This window comes from Microtus oregoni, unplaced genomic scaffold, assembly GCF_018167655.1.
Source record: "Microtus oregoni isolate MIOR12 unplaced genomic scaffold, Mior012 000068F_ref0000429, whole genome shotgun sequence".
In the NCBI taxonomy this organism is placed as follows: Eukaryota; Metazoa; Chordata; class Mammalia; order Rodentia; family Cricetidae; genus Microtus; species Microtus oregoni.
The window spans coordinates 1720807-1741951 of NW_024543975.1; the positions used below are offsets into that span (position 1 = coordinate 1720807).

Consider the following 21145-nt stretch of genomic DNA (forward strand, 5'->3'; position numbering starts at 1 on the left):
AGGAAACAGCGTTGTCTTTCCAAGTAGGACTGCCTGGAGTGTAGACAGGAGCATGCTGCCTTTCTTCAGAGGCCTGTAGCCTGAGTGTACCCGGGAAGACTGACAGCTGGGAGACCCAGCTGAATAAACAGGGTTCCTGACCATGCAGGTTTCCATTACAATAACACAGGAGTCAAGGAAGACTTCAACACAGCCCCGAGAAGCCACCTCTGTTTGGGTTTCAGCAGCTGTCTGCCTGTGGAAGGCTCCAGAGTCGCTGACATGTATTTACAGTCTCCATTTGCTAACGTCATAAGGAACAAATATGTTCAGAGTTTTCCCAGAGGCACAAGGCCATTTGTATTTCTTCAAATTAAAGGGGGAAGGGCAGCAGGAAAGGGAATGATGGACCAAATCATCTGTGAGCACAGTTATAGCAGTGTTTAATTTGCCTAATGGTAGCCCTTGATTTAGAGGTTTGTCTCAGAGTAACCGTTTCCTTCGTAGACATGCTGGCAACATGGCTCCCATCCAAAGGAGGAGGACCTGGGAAGCGAACTCCACAATTTCCAAACAGCCACATCACCAGAGTGCATGGAGAAGCTTCTCAAAGTGCTTCCAGGAATGGGGGAGGGGCTGCTAGGTGCACAGCCCCCATCTCAGTGGCAACTTTGCGGACATGTCCCATCACCAGGTGTTCCTCTGGGGTTTGGATAAATGGTCCGGAAGGTTAGGTTTACTCGCGGTTCTCTGGAGTGGTATTCTTTGGGCACGCGGTGCTAAATGGAAATATTAATAGTTGTCCGGAATAAATACACGTGCATTTTTTTTAGTTCAACATGATTTACAACTTATTTATGAAGATATGGAAATAGCTCCATTTTATCCCTGTCTAAACGAGCAGGTGTTCTACAGTCCCGTGGGAAAAGGTCTCCTCCTCTGAAACAAAATTCCTTGATCCCTGGCAGCAAGGCATCTCCACCCTTTCTAATTGTGGCTTCTATCTAATGTGACTTCACCCACACTGACCTACAATAGTTGTTGTGTTGTGAGTCCCAAGATGGCAGCCACTAAGATTTTTACAAGTAAATTCGTGCTAGTCATATTTGAAGTGGTCAGCACGCAGTGGCCAGAGGCTGCAATGGCAGCACAGACATGGACCCCTCTATCACTACAAAAACCAACCAGAAACCTCTGCTGAGGGGTCTGCTCTGACCGACCCCTTGGGTATGACATCACGTTATTGCTACTTGCTCAGTGTAAGCACTCGCTTCCCTCCCTACGTGTACTCTGAAACAGCTGCTCCTCAGTAGGGCAGAAGCTCCCTCCAGAGAGAAACTGGTGGTAGTTTCAAGTCCTCACCTGCCAGTCAGCTTGTGTGGCTCCTTCCATGATTAGCAAGGTCCCGTGATCCAGTGGTATCTTCACTCTTTCCACGTATGTATAGTCTCCATTCTCTTCCTAGAAGACAGCAGCCATTCCACTCAAGTGTTTGTTCATATGGTCAAAAGCAAGAGAACCTGGAGGCAGTTCCTCCTCAGCCAGGCTGTGGGAGCTTGCTCTGTCCCTTGGCAGCCCCTTGGCCTTAAGGCAGCTAGCTATTTTACCTCTCTACTCCTTAAGGAACTTATTTGTGACATGGGAAAGAAGATAAAAGTAGTAGCATTTGCTACACAGGGCCAGTCTGTGTCTTAGATGATGTGTGTGAAGGACTTGGGGACCCGCAGCAGGAAGAACTGGGTAATATCGTGGAAGTCACTGCTCCCCAGGATGTTCAGTCCATCCTGACCTAGGAGGGAGGTTCAGATTCACCTACCTCTGCTACACAGTGCTACATTACATACTGGGAAGAGACTGCCTTTGATCAAAGCATGCTTCACCTGGCAATAATATGCTAATTTACTAATTCGTAATTATTTTAAAACAATGTTTCTCAACTCGTAATGCTGTGACCCTTTTTTTTGTTTTTTTTTGTTTTTTGGTTTTTCGAGACAGGGTTTCTCTGTGGTTTTGGAGCCTGTCCTGGAACTAGCTCTTGTAGACCAGGTTGGTCTCGAACTCACAGAGATCCACCTGACTCTGCCTCCCAAGTGCTGGGATTAAAGGCGTGCGCCACCACCGCCCGGCTTGCTGTGACCCTTTAATACAGTCCCTCATGTTGTGGTGACCCCCAACCATAAAATCATTTTTTAAAATATTTATTTATTTATTTATTTTATTATGTATACAACATTCTGTCTGCGTGTATGCCTGAAGGCCAAAAGAGGGCACCAGACCTCATTACAGATGGTTGTAAGCCACCATGTGGTTGCTGGGAATTGAACTCAGGGCCTCTGGAAGAGCAGGCAATGCTCTTAACCGCTAAGCCATCTCTCCAGCCCTCCATAAAATCATTTTTGTTGCTGTTTATTAACTGTAATTTTGCTACTGTTATGATTTCTGATGGTCTTAGGTGACCCCTATGAAAGGACCGTTTGACCCAACCCCATAGGGTCGCGAGCCACAGGTGGAGAGCCACTGCTTTAGAACTAACCCCAGCTCTCCCCTTAGCTACTCTAGGTGTTTGGGAGATGTATTCTCAATAGCAGGAATTTCTCAAAGAAAGGCGATCTGGCTTGACTTGGTCAGTGCTGTCAAAGCAGCCTGGCTGTTTGATGTCTATGCTTTTGAGAACGGATCACAAATCCTGAGCACAGTGGAGAGTTCAGCTCAGTGCCTTACACTTATAGCACACCTGCGAAAGAAGTCAACAGGTGGTTTGCTCCTCTTTAAAGCGCTGGTGCAGCGAACAGCTTTCTGGCTTCCTGGCTCAGTCACCAAGAGTGAGAGTCAGCCTGGGTGAGAATGGGACAGATCTGCGCTTCCTGCTTTCTTCACTTCCTGTGGGCAGAGACAATGGGCCCATCCGGCCATCTGCCTCCCTTCCATGCAGCGGTTCTGTTTGGGTTACTGCAGGGTTTACTGTAGTGCGAGTCTGTTTATGTTTATTACTGCAGGGGTCTTTCTGAGAACTTAACTGTTTACAATGATTTCCCCAGGAAAATCTAAAATCAAAACAATACTGAACTTGTACAAACAGTCTACGTTCCAGGGCCCAACCCTTGGCAGTGACTTTGTCAAGGACAGCCAGAATTTTTACAGACAGAAGACATAAGCAATGTTTGAAACAACTTTCGATTGGTTGGCTGGTTTTGTGTGTCTGCCACCTTTTCTCTTCCAGGAATAAGTAAGCAGCAAACAATGACCTCTTGCTGCTCAGTCAAGCAGAGCGCACACTGGGAGTGGCCCTGCCCTTGGAGGCCCATGCTCACCTCCACATTCACCTACACTTCAGAAGGTAAAAGTTGGTGCTTGGAAAAAGTATGCCAGACACAGGACATAAATGCCTTGCTAGAGAAAAGAAAGCAAAAGAGAGGGTCCATTCTTCATGACATCAGAGGGTATCAAGGCTTAACATAGACTGAAAGGCAGGTCTGCTCAAGTTAAAACTTGGCTGGAGGCAGAAGGCTCTCTCCTGCTCTCTATAGTATCAGCGTGTGTGTGTGTGTGTGTGTGTAGGGGGTGGGGAAGAGTCAACATGGCATGAATCTGTAACTGTCTAGACACCATGATGAGAGCGAAATGACACTCAGAGAAGACTTCACACCACTTAGGGCAATTCTGAGACCTTCTAGAACATCCACAACACTGCGGGGAGGTAGAGGTGCTGAGAGCAATGTGGGGGTTGGGAGTGCACACTATAATTCCATCTGGAACCATGAAGTTGACTGCATCTGAGGCCAAAGAGAATTCTGCATGCAAGAGGCCAGCACCAGTACTGACAGGAATGAGCTTAGCACATGCGCTCTCCACTTGATACTCTATGATCTAAATTCTTCAAGGAGACAAAGTTTCAGGCATATTCTGAACACAATATTCAGCACAGCCACTAGCCACACCAAAAGACAGGTCCTTGAGGGTGAGCATTCACGTGGTGCTCAGCATGTGGTCAGAGAGGTAATACTGCTTCTTCCCTGCTTGTAACGTATCCCTCCTAACACCAGCGACTTAGAAAACTATTCCTAATTGCAGGAGATGGGCAGTAATTAAGGCAAGTGTGGTGGTTTGAAAGAAAATAGCTCTTCAAGGAGTGGCACTATTGGGAGGTGTGGTCTTGTTGGAGGAAGTGTGTCACTGTGAGGGTGGGTTTTGACGTGTCTTTTGCTCAAGCTTCCCTCAGTGTGGCTGTTGCCTGCAGGATGTAGGGCAACTCCAGCACCATGTCTACCTGCATGCCTCCATGCTCCCTGTCATGATGAAACTGTAAGTGAGCCACCCCAATTAAATGTTTTCTTTATAAGAGTTGTAATGGTCACAATGTTTGTTCTGGGCGATTTGGGGAGCAGGGGCCTCACTATCAGAGAAGTTGGTTCATAGCTACCAATGGCTACATCACCTCTGTGACCCTCTGCTGTACCTAAGCAGGACAACAATGTGCAGCTTAAGATGAAAATGTCTATCCCTGCTATTAGCTAAAAGAAGCTTCCAGGCTAACAGTCCACCTATGGGGAATGATTGGTGACTGTATATGTTCTGAAGTTTTCCCACTTATTGTAACCTAATAAATAGAAGGAAAAGCCACAGGTTGTTTATTTTTCTACCCTCACTGAAGAGAACCCTCACTCTCCAAGTACAGCAGTTCATCTGGATGCTTCGGGTCCTCTTTCCTAAGGAATGCTGGGGCTCTGCATTCCTGCCCTCATCCTACGAAGGTGTCATCCTATTTACTTTCCTTAGGAAGATGGTACTTAGGGGGACATCCTGGTTATGTTCATTGCTATGTCATTGTTGACCACACAGACAGAAAACCAGGTCATTTCCTTCTCTTAAAAAGGTAATGCACATGGGCTTCCCACAGGTCAGGGAACCCTGATTGCTCTTCGAGCAGATGAGGGAGGGGGACTTGATCGGGGGGAGGGGGAGGGAAATGGGAAGCGGTTGTGGGGACGAGGCAGAAATCCTTAATAAATAAATAAATTTAAAAAAAAAAAAAAAAGGTAATGCACAGTATGGAATTCGGGTTTTTCAGGTAATCACCTCTTTCTTGTCCTAAAGGGTGTTAGAAATTTCAGCCATCATTACTTCAAAACCTTCACATTTTCTTATAATAATACATCACGGCTCATGTTCTAACTTTTCAGCGTCAGTGTTGCCACTCACAGTTGGGGGAAGGGCTGTGTGCTGCTGTTGGTTAGAAACACTCGTACTAGGACACATCAGTAGATGGATGCTAAGTGACGGAGGAAGTGCCAATGACACGCAGACCAGAGTTCACATGCAGTACTCCATCTATACATCACTTCCGCTTCTAATGGATGAGCACTTGGCTGTCTTTAAACAGTAACAGTTCAAAAATGCTGCCATGTAATATTGCTTTGCACAGCATCTTCTTTTCTTGACACTCATTTGACCATCTGTGTGCCAGGCACTGGGCACAGTAGTGAAGATTAATCCATTGTGAGACTGAGATTTTAATACCCCAGTGTTGCTGATCTGCTGCTGCTGCTCTTTGTAAAGGACTAAGAAAAGGTTACTCAAGCAGACTTGAGGCGAAGCATCACTAAACATAATACCTTGGGTAGAGTATTAAAGATGGAACACCTGGGCAAAGGTATGACCTTTAAGGTGCTTGAATATGGTGCCAAACTGCTTCCTCCAAAAGCTTCTGGCAGTTGGTAATTCTGGGAGGAAAATATGGCACTACTGATCTTCTGGTGAAGACCACCCATTGCTGGTGGTGGGGAACGAGGAAAGAGACAACACAAGGAAGCAGCCAGCTCCACATTCCCCATGTGCACACCGCTGTCGCCTCCCCACTGCAATCTCTGTCCGCTATGCTGTGGGGTTAACACTTTCTAACTCATCCGTGACTGCAGACACTGGCAAACCGTTCACCTCGGCGTAAGTGTGGCAGGTACTGTCCTTGTACCCTTCTGCCTTTTAACTATTGTTTGATGTCGGATAGCTCAAGAGTTTCTGGTCATGACTCAACTGACCTTTCTTTGGCCTCTTTCATGGATTTTATGCTTAGAAAGGCTTTTTCCATCCTGAGGAAAGTTAAAATATACAACTGCATTTCCTTAGGGGAAAAAAAAAGAGCTCACATTTTTAGACTTAACTCTTTAAACTACATTTTTGTTTTGTGAGCTTTTGTTTGTTTTCCATGCTTTTGGAGTTGGGGAAAAGGGGCGAGGTTTCATGCATGGCAGGCAAGCACTCTACCCCTGAATTACCCACTAGATCCAATGTTTCTCATAACAATATCCAAGTACTGAATGGAAGGCTTCCTGCTAGGCTTGTAGACAGGTTTAACCATGCTGGTAGCATGGTGGAGGTGGGCATGTCGGGCACTAAATACATCACACACAGCCATCATTAATCCTCAATGCGAACCCACAGGGAAGTTCTATCCATTTCTCATAAGCTCAGGGAACTAGAATGAAAAGCTGGCAGGAGGCAGGGCAGGAGGTGGGCACAGACCTGTGAGTGCCCAAGCCCACGATCACGTCCCTCACAGCTTTCACATGGTGAACTCCTATCCACACTGCCTCCTCATGACATGGCACGTTCACCTTACAGGAGGGAGCCAGCACCTTCGAGGAGCATAAAAAACAGATGCAGCCGGGGTGACAGAGCAGGCAGTGGGGACCCCAAGGAGCCCAGTGTCTGCAAACTGGAGTGAATGCTGATGCAGAGCAGCCTCTCTCACTGTTGCCCAGCACTGGCTCATCCTCTGGCTTTTCTGGGGAAGAAGCTAAGTGGGGATTTTATATGAAATCTCCAGTTGGAAACGTGGGCAGTTAATTTAGTCTCTTTAAATACACTGAAGGCCACACCTAGCTCAAGGTCTTCTCAGCGAGCTGCTGTAGGACCTCAACCTAACTGTCCTGCTTCAACACCAGTCGGCTTGGCTAGTCTGTAACCTCCCAGAGCCAGCTGTCTTTGCTGCTCTTCCTTGACCCCTTTCCTCGTGCCACACTCTACTCTGTCTTCAGATATATATCGCTGTATCCCCCACAGCAGAAAAGGCTCCCCAGTGTGTGCTGGGCTAACAGCAGAACGTCTGGTACTCTACATCTCTCTGAGCCCCCAAAGAGCAATTAAAGAAAACTCTCACTTGTTACTAGGACCCTAATGAAAACAAGACACAAATGAGCAGAAAGGGCAGTCAAGGTAAGCGCCTGCTACCTGCTTCTCCTGTCCCAAGCTCAAGGATGCACCGGGCACATGGCAATCGCTAGTTAGCACACTGGAGGCATCAGAGGAGACTCACAGGCTCCAGTGGCCCTGGAAGTCCAGACAGTACTTAACAAGGAGGTATCAAGCATACCTAAAAGGCAGGCAGATAATTTAGGAGAACAGAGACCCACACAAGGAATCATGGGAACACCGTGCAGGCCAGGTGTAGATAATGTGCACACCTGACAGCCTGGTTGTGGGTTCCTTCCCGCCCATTTGTCCTAGCAGCAGCAATGGCCTTTTCTGAGCTATTAAACCAAATGACAGAAACAGCTCCAGGTCAGCTCTGAGCTCCTTTCCCTCTGTTCTCTTGTCTTGGAAACGACAAATCCCACTGCTTTAGTACTCATTAGTAAACTATTACTAACTTCAGCAGTTTCTAAGCCATCCTGCAATAAGGTGACACTATGTCTGTCATCACCTTATTTGTACAACGAGCACAGTAACAGCAATAACTTGAGATTCAGGAAAGAAGGGCAAAACTTTTAGAATGTGGCCCTGTAGATGGGCAACATGATAAATGACATTTGTTATCAGAGCTTCAGCTGGTGGAACTCACGGTCTGGATGACGTCTCTGACAACTGAAGCCATGTAATGGCCTACTTTACATGTGTAAGTTCCAGGCATCATAAACCTAGCATGCAGGACAAGAATTCCTGGGGCTAGAGATTAAGAACACTTGACGCTCTTGCAGAGAACCTAGGTTAGGTTCCCTGCCACCCACATGATGGCTCACAACTGCCTATAATTCAAGTTTCAGGGGACCCTATGCCCTCCTCTGACCTATATAGGCTTGGCACATACATGCAGACACTCAAAACACAAAAATAAATCTTGAAAGGACCTCTTTACAAAAGGATAAAATCGAATCAAGAAATCTTTCTTTTACCACCTGAGATAACAGCAGCACCTCCATCCACCAAGGAAAAAAGCCAAAACCATGGGAGCCATTCCTGATTCTTGCACCCACATCTGAAACACTGGCAAGTTCTGCTGCTTCATCTCTCCAAACATCCCTCAAATCTACTCTCTCCTCCTCCTCCCATGGCATCTGGTTCAAGTTAGCAGCCTCCCGTTGGGTCTACTGCTTCCCAGGTAGTCTGTCTACTGCTATTGCCTGCCCCGCTGTTATCCACACAGAGCCACAGTTATCCTTAAACATGGGAACAGATCACGTCCCAGCCTGCACTGATTCCCACTGTGCACAGAGTAAAACCCACACTCCTTCCAATTGTACAGCTCCTGGGACTTCCATCTTTCTCCTGCTCAGTGTCATATCCCCAGAGCTAAGCACAGTGCCCAACACACAGTAAGTACTAAGTTAATATCTGGTTGGTGGGGAGGAGAAAGTTGGAAATGCCACCACTCCTAAAATTACTATCTGGCATTGGGGCAATGGGCAGAGGATGATACAGAATGGGGCTGAGAGCACCCAGGGAAAGGCAGTTTTGGGCATTTGGATATGTAGTAAAAGAGCCTGGGATGAAGATGTCACCGGGAGATGGATGAAATCTTTAGACATTTCAATGAAGAACTAGCAGCAAGACAGGGCAGAGGATGGTGCATGCCAGCATTTTTGAGGCAAGAGGATCATAAGCTCAAGGCTGTCTTGGGCTACATGGCAAGAAAAAAAAGAAAAAAAGAAAAAAAAAGAAAAGAAAGAAAAAAGGAGAAGGAAAGAGTGAGAGAAGAAAAGGAGAGAAAGAAAAAAAGGAATCAGAAAGCCAGGACAGTGACATAGTAACTATAGTCTTTTGGGGGGCGGCCAGAGGGGGGGGGTGTTCAAGACAGGGTTTCTCTGTGTGTCTTTGGCTGTCCTGGAACTCACTCTGTTGACCAGGCTGGCCTCAAACTCACAGAGATCCGCCTGCCTCTGCCTCCCAAGTGCTGGGATTAAAGGCATATGTCATCATGCCCAGCTGTAACTATAGTCTTAACAGTCTAAAAAGCTGAAGAACGGGGACTGAGAGTTCAAGGCCAGCTTGGGCAATATTTTATCAAAAAAGAAAAATAAGAATTCAGATCATTTAGACACTGATTTGATGAGAAACAGGGAGCAAAGAACTAAATATAGCATTAACCTGGCCAAGAAATTAGTGACACAATCAACAGAAATGGATTTCTATGCAGTGCATTGTTGGTTTTTTGTTTTTTTTTTTTTCTGAGAAAATAATGACTCAAACTTTAAGGCTGAATTCGGAACTTCCATGTGCTATTATGAAGTAGAAACATCTCACAAATGCAGAGAAAGTGATAGCAGAACCTGGGATGAGAGATTGAGAAGTCGTTCTCCAAAGCTCAGTCGAGGCATGAGATCTGAGGACCTCCTATTTGTTTGCTTATTGCTGCTTAATCAAATCAGTGCTGTGCACTGGGGACACAGTGACAAGACAGAGGCCTCCCCATGTGGCATTTATAAAGCAGGAGAAAGATAACAGAACCAAAGATAAGCTCTAACATCCTTATTTAATCCATCTTAGAATGTCAAGAAAAACCCCAAAGGAGATAAGAAGTAACGAAGAAGGTACATGACTAATCCAGAGAGGACAGGATTGTAGAAGCCAGTAAGAAAAAGACATGGAGTTTCACACTGCACAAGGTGGACAGCACTGAGCAGCAGTGCGTGAGGAGAGGACAGCAAGGGAAAAGCAGTGCTTTTGGCTTTAGATAACGGCATCCACACACTTCTAACAGAGTAGGGCAGGGGAGCAGATGTTTCAAGAGGGACGACACAGACAGTTCATTCAAACCAACCTTACCTCACTTCTCTCTTCTTTCTTTTATAACCTCCCCCTTTCTCATTTAGAATTTTCTGTGTGTACAAGCGCATAGCCATACAGGTGTATGTGGAAGTCAAAGGTCAGTTTTCAGCTTTCGCCGTATTGAGGCAGTCTCCGTATCTGTATCGCTGTCTAGTTTCAGTCATTTCACTCCACGCTAGCTGGCACATGAGCTCGCCTCCCACCTCTGGAATCTGGGGACTGCAGATGTGCATCACTGCATTCTAAAGACAAGCTCAAGTTGTCTGCTGGTCAACCATACTGGTTGGTTCAACTTGCATGTTTGCTCTTTTGCTCCCCTTCCCAACAGCCAGCTCTCTGCCCCCAGAGGGGCAGTGTTGGGGGAATTAGTCCGAGGGCCCTGAAGTACTCTACCACTCCTCCATCCTTAAATCTGTGCTTCATAACCAAGAGCAGCCAAGGCGCTGGAACATGGACAGAAGCAAGTAGAGCTTCCTCAACAAGACAGCAGATAAAATGGAGGCCCCACCCCTACCAGCTCTCTGGTAAAACTGTTTGCTAAGTATACTAAAAGCTGCTGCTCCTTTTTTTCCCCCCAATCTGCAATATTTTAAACAGTAAATGCAGCTACCTATGTGCTAAGGCCACATGTCCCCCTTTTGCCCTACCTCCCAATACATGGCTATGCCAATAAAGGCCCTTTCATCAACAATACCATTCCATTGCAGCTGGTTTCCCTACAGTGTTTCTATTACCTGTGAGCACCTGGCTGGCACTGACGCTGCTTCATGGGTCAGGCACACCAGCAGCAATACTGAATGCAGTGGTGAAAAGGGACACCACAAAGACATCTCTGCAGTTATTCTGCTCACTCACCTCACAAAGGACAGTATCCTGGGCATTGATCCGAAGCACACTACTTTAAAAACAGAAGTAGCCCCTCTGAGATGAGATCTGAAAAAGCAGAGCTTTGGACCACAGAGTTCAGTGGTTCAAAACCAACCATTTGAAGTTCTCTTGCTATATACAAATGTCTGGAATTTTAGCAAATTTTTTCTTGGTTTTTGGCATTCGTTAGGTTTGAAGGGTTCTGGAGAGTAAGTGAGAAAAGTAAGCAGAAAGGGAAGTGGGTGCGACCAGTTACCCCACTCCAGGCACTGATCTTGCGGGACCACACCAGTGCCTTGATGGCTCACAAGACAGTCTGGTGGCCTGAGCAGTCCCTGGCTGCAGCACAGTTCTTTGTAGGCAACAAAGCAGAACACTGCAGCCCACACCAGCAGGCAGATCCCTGGCCTTCCTCCTCAACCAGCCGTGCTAGAAGGAAAGCATTCGCTGATGGTGTTTACTATTCACATTTATTGTTGGCACAGTCCTGGGGGTTGGGTGGGGCAGGCAGTTATGGAACTGAAGCAACAGCAAGTTCAGCTTTTCACTCAGAGCTGTAGCCACTCGAGCTACTGGATGTTGCCTGGAAATCTGAAGTTAGTGATGAGGATGCTGTTTTTAGTGACACACACTTCCTAGAGATGCAGTCCAAAGGAAGTGCTATCATGAAAGAGCGCAGCCCAGAAACAGCCTTCATCCTCTGAAAGCAGGAAAGCACAAAGCTGCCCGGCATGCAGCTGACCACACCACTCCAGAGGTGACCCACCAATAGCAGAGTGCTCATCCGCCCGGCATGCAGCTAACCACACCACTCCAGAGGTGACCCACCAATAGCAGAGTGCTCATCCGCCCGGCATGCAGCTAACCACACCACTCCAGAGGTGACCCATCAATAGCAGAGTGCTCGTCCAGGCTATTCCTGGGCATGACCTGACCACACACACCTCACACTTCCTCCTGCGCCTTCCATCACATCCTCTGGCATTCCTGTTCACAAAGAGAAAGGCTGCCTACATCCTCAACCTGAAGGGACCCTCTTCCTCCTCATCCTAACTGAGACCTAGCAGTCTCCAGAAACACAAACATCCCCTGAAGCCCTCTCCTAAAGGAGATGATCTCCTCTCAATCTAGTAAGAGAAGAGCATTCCCTACCCCAACACCTGTGGACCACTGCTGCAATATCTCCTTAAACATTTCTGCTCCCTCCAGCTCAAGTTTGCTCTCCTCTGTCTTCTTTTCCCTTGGCCCCAGCTGTAAACAACATCTAATAGGCTCCTCATTGGCCTTGCTCTGCTCTTGCTCCTTCTAGCTTGGGCTCCACATAAGAAAAGCACTGACCATTTACAGCATTCATCCAGAACATGTTCTGTTCCACACGTTCATTGGCCTCTTCGTGTACTGAAATGTCCTCCTTGAAGTTCCCAAGAGTCTGCTGGATCCAGCCCTGCCCATCTCCCCTTCTCTTCACCTACTGTGCTCCTCATGCTGGCTCACTGTGCCCCAGGATGGGACTTCCTATCTCTTCCAAAACACTAAGTCCCTTTCTCCTAAGTTATACAGCCATCCTCCAAGAAAGAATCACCAGAACCCTCAGGAACAGAACAGTCTTAGAGTATTGCAAATGGTGGGAAAAAACTCTACTGCTCTGATAAGGCTTGAAGGACAAATTTGCTGGCAAACTTCATGCTTAACAATGGCATACATGGAAATACAATAAATTATTTTGGAAAACATGGTTTTAAATCCAGGAGTACAGAAGAGAAGATGACTGATAAGGCATGAGATACCAAGTCTGGATCCCCATTATCCATAGAAAAAGCTGGGCATGGCACCATGTGACTGCAATCTCAGCACTGGGGAGGCAGAAACAGAAGGATTCCCTGGGGCTTGTTAATCACAGTTTGGCTGAATCAGTAAGTTTGTGTTCTGTGGGAAACAGTGTCTCTAAAGATAAGGTGGAGAGCAATCAATGAAGTCACCCAGAGTCAACCTCTGTTTTCTCCACACATATATAGACACCCTTCCCCAACACTAAAAACCAAACCAAACTACTAAACCTAGGGTTGGCAAGATGACTCCTATCATCCAGCCTGATGATATGAGTTTGATTCCCAGGACCCACATGGTGGAAAGAAGAGAACCAACACACTCCTAAAAGTTGCCACCAATCTCACATGTGTGATGTGGCACACACAGGCCCTGACACATACACATATTACTGATATACACACATGCATATGAATGTAAATGAAAAGAAAACCTCTAAATCACTTCACTGGGTATGGTAGCATACCTATAATCAAACACACAGAAAGCTGAAGCAGGAAGATCCAAAATCCCAGGTCAACCTGGGCTACACGGTGAAAGGCTTTACAGATAAACAAGCAAAAGAAAAACTTGGGAACTAGTTATTTCCAAAACATATCAGGGCACAAACTGTGGATGAGGCAAGGTCCCAAGGAAGCAAATGATAATTCCAAGTCTTCCAGAGCTTCAAGTCTGAAGGTAATGTATCAAGTCCTACAGGGCAATGCTCCTTTCTTTACTCACCCTCCCAGGCACCTTTCTTTTCCCACTCCCACCCTCCAAGGAGTTCAAAGCCCCTCACTATTTCTGAGCGGTGGCTGCCCCGTTCTTGGGGTCCCACTATACTCTTACCACGGTTACTTTTTTAAGCTCCAGCATAGCATTTAGAGTGGCTCAAATCCACTGACTACTCCAACAGCCCTCTTGGAAAGGCATTTCAATGATTCCCTTGAACTTCCTTTCACTGGATGGTGTTTGAGAAGAACGCGGTCATCAGGGCAGACGCCTGGGCGGTGGTCAGATGTAATGTCAGCCCCTGCGGGGAGGCTAACTGTGAGCCTGAGGCCAGGGGAGTTAAAACAAGAAAGATTCTGTCTCAAAACAATTAAAAGGACAGATTATAATAACTAAAAACTGTAGCAGAGGGGCCACTGCCTGCGGTGGAGGCTCAGTCACTAACTTTGAATGCCACACAGTTCCAGGCTGTCCAGCTTCTAAGGTTAAGCCACTCAGTGCTATAACATCTTAGATCTCAATATCTTCCTTGTTTTCTAACGCTCTGGAAAAAAAAATCAATATTTATGAGCAAGAGTATTCCCAGGAGTGAGTATATTATAACTCATTAGTGAAGCGTGTTCTCAGAGACTCTACCATTAGTCTTCCTTTTGCAGCCACCCCTCTGCTGTGAGGCACACCCTTCTTCCTTGCCGGGAAAAGGAATGGCCAGAGAGAAGCCTCCTTTGCCTCAACTCAATCATCACAATGTGGAGAGAAACCCCTCCTACAGGCACGATTCAGCTGATCAGGAAAAGAGCTCATCCAAGGTAATTTGCTACAAAAACAAGGCTTTTGGCATCTAACCCTCCAGTGCATCACAAACTTCCTGCTATTATCTAATAACCCCCCAGCCATCACCGTTTCCACGGTAACCGACAGAGAAATAGCAGCCTGCCAAGCGCCTTTTGTAGCTCCTTTTCTAGTTTGCTCTTCTGTATAGAATTAGTTAGATGGGGAAAGAACCAGGCTAATCTTTGCAAACAGGAACATGATGTAGTCTGGAAAGTACAACTGGGCTCTGGATAAGTAGTGCAGAAAAGCTTTCAGAAACCCACTCTGATAGGGTACAAAAGGTCTTTTGACGTGGATTTGCTAAGTTTTCCCTCATCTTTGGACAGGGAGGCTGGTACTGGCCAGTTTCGGATTTAACCCACACCAAAGGAAGGGACAGGATGCAGAACAAGACCAGCAAAGACTACTGTGCCCTTTGTACCTTACTGCCACTAGAGGAAAAATGAGAGTCAGACTCCACAGGCTGGGAGCAGAGGACAGTGAAGGAAGGATAGGCACCCTGTTCTTCCATGTTTAATCCTGAAGACATGGGCTCCACAAATCAGAGGGTGTGTAGGGATCAGAGATCTCCTTCCATGTCAGCCAGGAAGAAACTGTTTGAAATAGTGTGTAGAACATGGGGCAGCTTTCAGAAGATCAGTAGCCAGGCTGATCTAGGTACCAGACTGCAAAGCAAGCAGCTGTTACAGGGGTGGAAGAGTCTGAATTTGTTATGAAAAAACAATTCTCTTTCTGGGCACGGTGGCAAATGCAATTACAGCACTGGGAAGATAGAGGTAGGAGGATCAAAAGTTCAAGGCTATCTTTGTTACACGAGATCCTGTCTCAAACAAACAAACAAACAAACACACAAGAAGTCTTCGAAAGTAGCCCCCAAAGGCCTCTGTCTCAAAATTCCACAGATAGGTGAAACACATAAAATCTCTTGGCTTTTATTTGCTTCAGATGAGAAAGCAAATCAATGACAGCTCTCATCCGATAGGTCAAAGCTAAGAGGAGCGTAGAAAACTCCCTCCTACAACCATCTTGTTGGCAGACAGGAAAATTACAACAGTAGTGACATTCAGAGACAGGTCCTAAGAGTACTGCAAGTCAGACTCCACGTGCCACACAGAAGAGTGACTTATCCTGTTTAACTTTGGGTCGTGAGTCATGAGTCTTATTCTCTGAGCCACCACCTGAATTTAGACAGAAAAGTAGACAAAGATTTGAATAGCTGACTCCCTTGAATCCTTCAGGAAAAGGCCTATTTGTAATAAGATGTATGCCCTGAAAAATATTTCCATGGCTGTCAACTCAAAGTAAGGCTTCTGCATTTGGTTACTTTTATGGGCTCCAAAGTTTTGTAATCTGTTAATGAAGTCTGAGTGAGTCCTCCAAAGTTTAAACATGTGCTGTGTTTACTCAAGTGGAACTTCTAGGCTGTAATCACCAATGTGTGATTATAATCTCGAACACACTAACACTCAGCTTCTCCATCTTAAACAAAAGTCAAAATTGAGAGTATGTACAAGAATTATGCCAAATTCAATCCCAGTTGAAATCAGGCCAGAAGTCAAAACTTACTAGAGCCAGTAACCTGGGGTACTGACTGTTTATGTTTCTTCCCAAACTCATTTCTGCAGCCAACTTTATTTCAAGACCTCAGATAAATTTTCTCACTTATGAGATGTATTATGTTCCATTAACTCAGCTGGCACAGCTGGAGTCCAGGGACACCGAGGGGACTTGATCTCTTCCATCACTCCAAGACCTATGCTTTCCCCAGGTTCCTGAGAACAGACTTCAGGAAGCCTAAGGAGGCAGCCTCAGTGTGGGCAGTCTCTCTTAAACAGAGATTTGTTGCACACGGCCACACCCAAAAACAACGCTGTATGTGTTTGTTGTATTTGCCGACCAACCTACAACGTAACAAATTACTACCAAGACGGAATTCTAGGCCACCATGTGCTGGGCTTTTGCTTGGTTTGTTTGTGGTGCTGATAGAACCGGGGCCTTGCTCATGTGCTCTGAGCTACAGCCCTAGGCCCCGAGACAGGTCTTCCTATGAGAGAATGAGGAGCCCTGTGCTGGGAGGGCGACAGTCAGGGTGTTTCTGGGCACCCAGGCACTGTTAATGTTTAGCAGTTGGGAGCCACATGTACACTGAAACTAACTACCCAGAAAGCATACTTTGGGGATTCTTAAGTTCCCACCTATACATAGGCCCCTAATTTTTTTCATAAGGGGGTGGTGCTGAATGTATGTGGGCAAACGAACAGTCACTGAAACACTTGGCAACAAAGCAAGTAACTGTGAAGAACCAAACAGAGAGTGACACCAAAGCTTCCAGTACGAGAGCGAGGGGAGCTGCATCTCCCCTACAGCTACACCTGCAGCCCAGGACCCACCGGGAAAAGGGATGGGGCCCACCGTCTGCTTGAGAAGAGGGTCTGAAATGCCATCAGGCACATAGTGCTCCCCCGCTATCTCTAATATCAGAGTCTTACACAGGCAAGAAGAACTTTTCATATGTGCCCCTGGGATCCAAGCGCGGGCCCGTGTATAGAAGTGTAATCATGTGTAAAAGACACCAACAAAGGCCAGATATTTGGTGCTCAACTCACACTCCCTAGTCCCCAAGAAGGCTGCTCCCTAGTTGTCGAGAAGACTGCTGGAGAATATGGTCATGGTTCTTACCCTGGTGACTGAGAATGCTCTACCAACAACAAACAAAGTTTAGGTGGGAACCAAACTGAAGCAAAATTGATCAATGGAACTGATACCAACAATTGGAGTTTGATGTTATACGTGCCAAGTAACTCAGTATGCTATAAAACAGCACGCCTGGAAACCCAATGGCACTGCAGCCTGAATGGCCTGTTAACCGCATTCTTACAGAAGTATCTAATGCAGAGGAGACAGGAGCTCTGAGCAAGTCAGGAGGACTGAATTAGGTCATAATCAAAACACAGCCTGCTGGCCTTCCACACTGATGGGGCCTGATTTAATGATGCGAGCTGAATAGCCGGAACTCTGGAATCAAAATGACTTAGTGAGATTCCTCTCTGGGAGTTTCTTCTAGTTTTCTTTCTTTGTTCTAAGGTTCCTTTTTGATTCAAAACATTAGGGCAGGACTTGAGGATCAGTAGTTCTGAATCTTTCTAATGTCATGTAATCTACATGAGAACTAGGGTGAAAACTGAAATTAAAGTTAGTTTAGTCACTACTTTCCAGCCTCAACTTAGGCACACTACTGCCTGAGAATCTGGGTTGAGCTTCCTCTCGCTCAAGAAGTCACAGGCTCACACACCCTTTCAGAAGAAGACTAGAAGACAAAGAGGATTTGCATGATGCTCCCTCCCAGAACAGAGGTATGCCACACAGTCAATTCAGGGCCTCTTTCTGGAGTTTCTGGAGTCTCCCCAACTCCGAGTCACCCTTCTGTGACTCTTCACACACAGCGTGAGTAACAGGTGCAATCCCTCAGATGCTTTGCATAGGACTGGGACTGTCCCTCCTTTCCAGCAGTGGCACTGGGCCCACAGGACCTGGTGAAGGGGACAATTCCTGCTGGATAAACAAATGCACGAGTGGGTACTTTGGAAGCCACACATTCGGAGGAGGCAATCAAATGAAAATGTTTCACCAATGTTACGTACTCCTACTCCTAATCCCAGAAAGGGCGGTTTTTAGGAGGTCTGGGTTCTTCACCGATTAGGAGGTAAGGGAGGAAAACATGTGTTTAAGGCAGAGAATACTTACAGGTGGGGGTTTCTTCCTCATCTCAAAAGTCCGAGTGGCACCAAAACTAAGTGACGCAATGACCGGGCAGCTCCCCAGCGAGGGTTCGTCATCACTGTGCCAGTCCACACTGTCCTTCTCGTCCCGGTAAAGATTGCACAGCAAGGAGTTGAAGGTGTGGCCAGTGTTCTCCTCAATGCGGCTCTTCAGAGTGCACAGCACAGGATGCCACTGGCAGCAAGCCGAAGCAAGTGCAGGGACAGGCACACAAGGCACAGTAGGCAGGCATGAGAGAACAGAAAAAAAAGGCAAAATGAGCCAAGCTCTGAGCAGGGCAATGTAATAAACAGAAGGCAGAAGAGTAGAGTAGTCTCCTCCCTCCGTCTCTATGCTGAAGCAAGTAAACCTCCTCCACTGGAGTAGGAAAGCACTAAATCTGAAGGCTGGAGCCTGTCCACCCTCTCGTCTCTCTCGCATCCTCACAAAGTGGCCAACGCCAACATGCTCAGGGTGGCTCTGGAAAGGCAGTGCTGTGCTAAGTGGAGCAGTGAAGTGACAGCCAGTGAGTCCACACACTCAGGCTCAGGTGAAGAACAGGAGCGCTCTCAACTGGGTGCCTTCCATCCATCCTATTCCTATTTTATCTCAACAATAGATTTGCTTTCTTGAAAAATAATTACTATTAGAGTAGCTAGCTTCCTAAAAAACAGAACCCAAATCTTTGGCATGGTGGTGTGTGCCAGTAATCTTAGCATTCGGGAGGCTGAGGCAAGCTTGAGGCCATCCTGGTCTAGGCTATACCAACAATCATAAGTGGTCCTTTTCTTTTCTCTAGAATGGGACTCAGAGCACACTCTTAGAACTGTAAAGTTACAGACTTAACCATACTGTGATGTAGTTTGCAGTGTGGCCACGTACACAGGAAGTTACTGTGACATCAGTCACAGGCTGTGTGCACTGGTTCCACGAGAGCTCTGTGTCTTACTAAATCTCAAGAGCCCAGCACACACTTTAGGACAATGGCTTTCAACCTTTACACTAACAAAATGATTGATGTCCTCACTTTACTGTTGTTGATGGAGCCAGGAGCTCACTATGTAGCTCTGGTTGGCCTGGAACTTGCTATGTAGATAAGGCTGATCTTGAACTCACAGAGATCTGCCTGCCTCTTCCTCCCAAGTGCCGAGATTAAAGGTGTGCACCACCACACCCAGTCTGAGCCTTCATTCTTTTAGGTTATAGTTATTGATATTTACTATATTAAAATTAAAGCTGAACTGAGAGTGGTGGTACATGCTATAAAGCCGGGGAGGCTGAGGCAGGAGGATAGAGTTCAAAACTAGCCTGGGCCATACAGCAAGACCCTGTGTCCAGATAAATAAATATACCATTGGCAATTCATTCAAAATGCAACAGCAAATCTGTATAACTGCGTATGAAAAATGTAATTTCAATATAAAACTGTGGTGAGAGCGGCTCTGCTTTGCACACAGTCTACACGGGAGGCAGCGGCTCCCCTGCTTCTGCACTTACTCTGCTAACATCAGCGCACAGCCCTGTCAGAGAGCAGCTCGCTTTGTGACTGCATCCAAAGCTCAGCAGTGGCGGATCCCTTGAGGTAGCCCCACACGGGATCTGACGCTATTTCAAACTTTTCTTGTTTTTCCAGTGGTTTACATCAAAATCTGAAGGGATCTTTACCCTTGCATGGTTTTTGTCACCTGGGAAACAGCAGTCACTGAGTCACACAGACCTGCTAAACCTTCGCGCATGTCACCACCCAGTCATGACACTGTAAATACTGTCACTGACTTCACCAAACAAGTCTAGGTCATGGAAAAAGCCAGGTTCACAGCGATGGACGCTTAGTTTCCCCAGAGTCTGGTTTCCGCTTAGAAATTCAACTTTTATCATTGACAACAAACCCTGGCCACTGTTTTCACTAAAGTGAAACTAATTTCATTTACTGGTGAGGAAATATCAGTCAGATTCTCAGATCTGACAAAGAGGTCTGTTGGCCACCTGTTTTATATAAAAGCCGTCTATGGGGAGAACAGCTTACAACTCAATCACACTCAGTTTCTAGGAGATATGCCTTATGTATTCTTTCAGTTTTATCAAATGAACTACTAAGATGTACTTGAAATTAGTTTGTTTTTTTTTTTTTCCGTCTATCTGTCTGTTTTTTTAAGACAGGGTCTCTCTACATAGCCCTGGCTATCTTGAAACTCTCTCTTTGTAGAACAGGCAGGCAGATCTCGAAGTAAAAGCACTCACCACTCAGGCCTGCAATAGTATTTTTATTTTTAATTGGAAAAAAAATTTAGATTTATTTTCACCTTGTGTGTATGTGTTTTTATTTTATGAATGTGTTTTTGCTGGCATGAATGTATTTGTACTATCTGTGTGCCTGGTGCTCAGAGGTCAGAAGAGGGCATCAGATCTCTTAGAACCACAGTTACAGACGGTTGTGAGCAGCCATGAGCATAGGGAACTAAGTCCAAGTCCTCTACCACAAGCAACAAATGCTCTTAACCTCCGAGCTATCTCTACAGTGCCTTATCTTTAACTGTTGAGATGACATTCTTTTATTGTGTGTGAACATGTGCCCACGTGTGCACAGCAACCAGTTCTCCACTTCCTCCATGTGGGTTCATGGGATTGAACTCAGGTCACCAAGCTTGGGGGGAGGGGCGGTCAGTGCCTTTGTCCACTGAGCCATGTTATGGGTGCTAAACTGAGCATTTTGAAAACCCTAGGTAGGAATGTGCTGCAGTGGGGGCACAGCGGCCACTGGCAGTTTGTTGGAGGTGCCCCCCCATTCACCATTTGCATTTCTATAGCATCAGAACAAATGCTACAGTTACAAACACACACTCTTCGTACTGCTGTGAAAACAGTGCAGTACCTGCAAAAGCTTCCTGGACCCATGGAATGTGCTGCAGGAAGCTTCCGGAAGAGCCTGCAGTGACAGGATGGGCACTCAGAGGACAGTGCAGTCCTGAGTCTGCCCCATCCCCGCCACAGAAGCACTGGCAGCACAGCAGTGTGAAGCCCGCATGAAAGCCAGGCCTCTCTGTGCTTATCACATCACATCTACTAAGCAAAGGATTTAGAGAAGAAACAGAACTCAGGTCAACAGAGCAAAACAAGAAGGTTA

At 46.4% G+C, this 21145-nt stretch overlaps 1 protein-coding gene across 7 annotated transcripts in view; it reads right to left on the reverse strand.

Annotated features, from left to right (window-relative positions):
• Positions 1-399: 399 nt before the first annotated feature.
• The window catches only part of Alkbh3 (alkB homolog 3, alpha-ketoglutarate dependent dioxygenase), a 33429-nt gene continuing 12683 nt past the window's right edge, over positions 400-21145 (reverse strand). For all 7 annotated transcript variants that reach the window (XM_041641294.1, XM_041641293.1, XM_041641288.1 and 4 more), the window contains 3 exons: positions 18007-18216; positions 1342-1440; positions 400-758 (listed from right to left, as the gene is read on the reverse strand). In XM_041641294.1, the coding sequence (XP_041497228.1) occupies positions 639-758; positions 1342-1440; positions 18007-18216 (429 nt within the window). In that variant the 3' untranslated portion in view covers positions 400-638. The remainder of the gene's footprint in view (positions 759-1341; positions 1441-18006; positions 18217-21145) is intronic.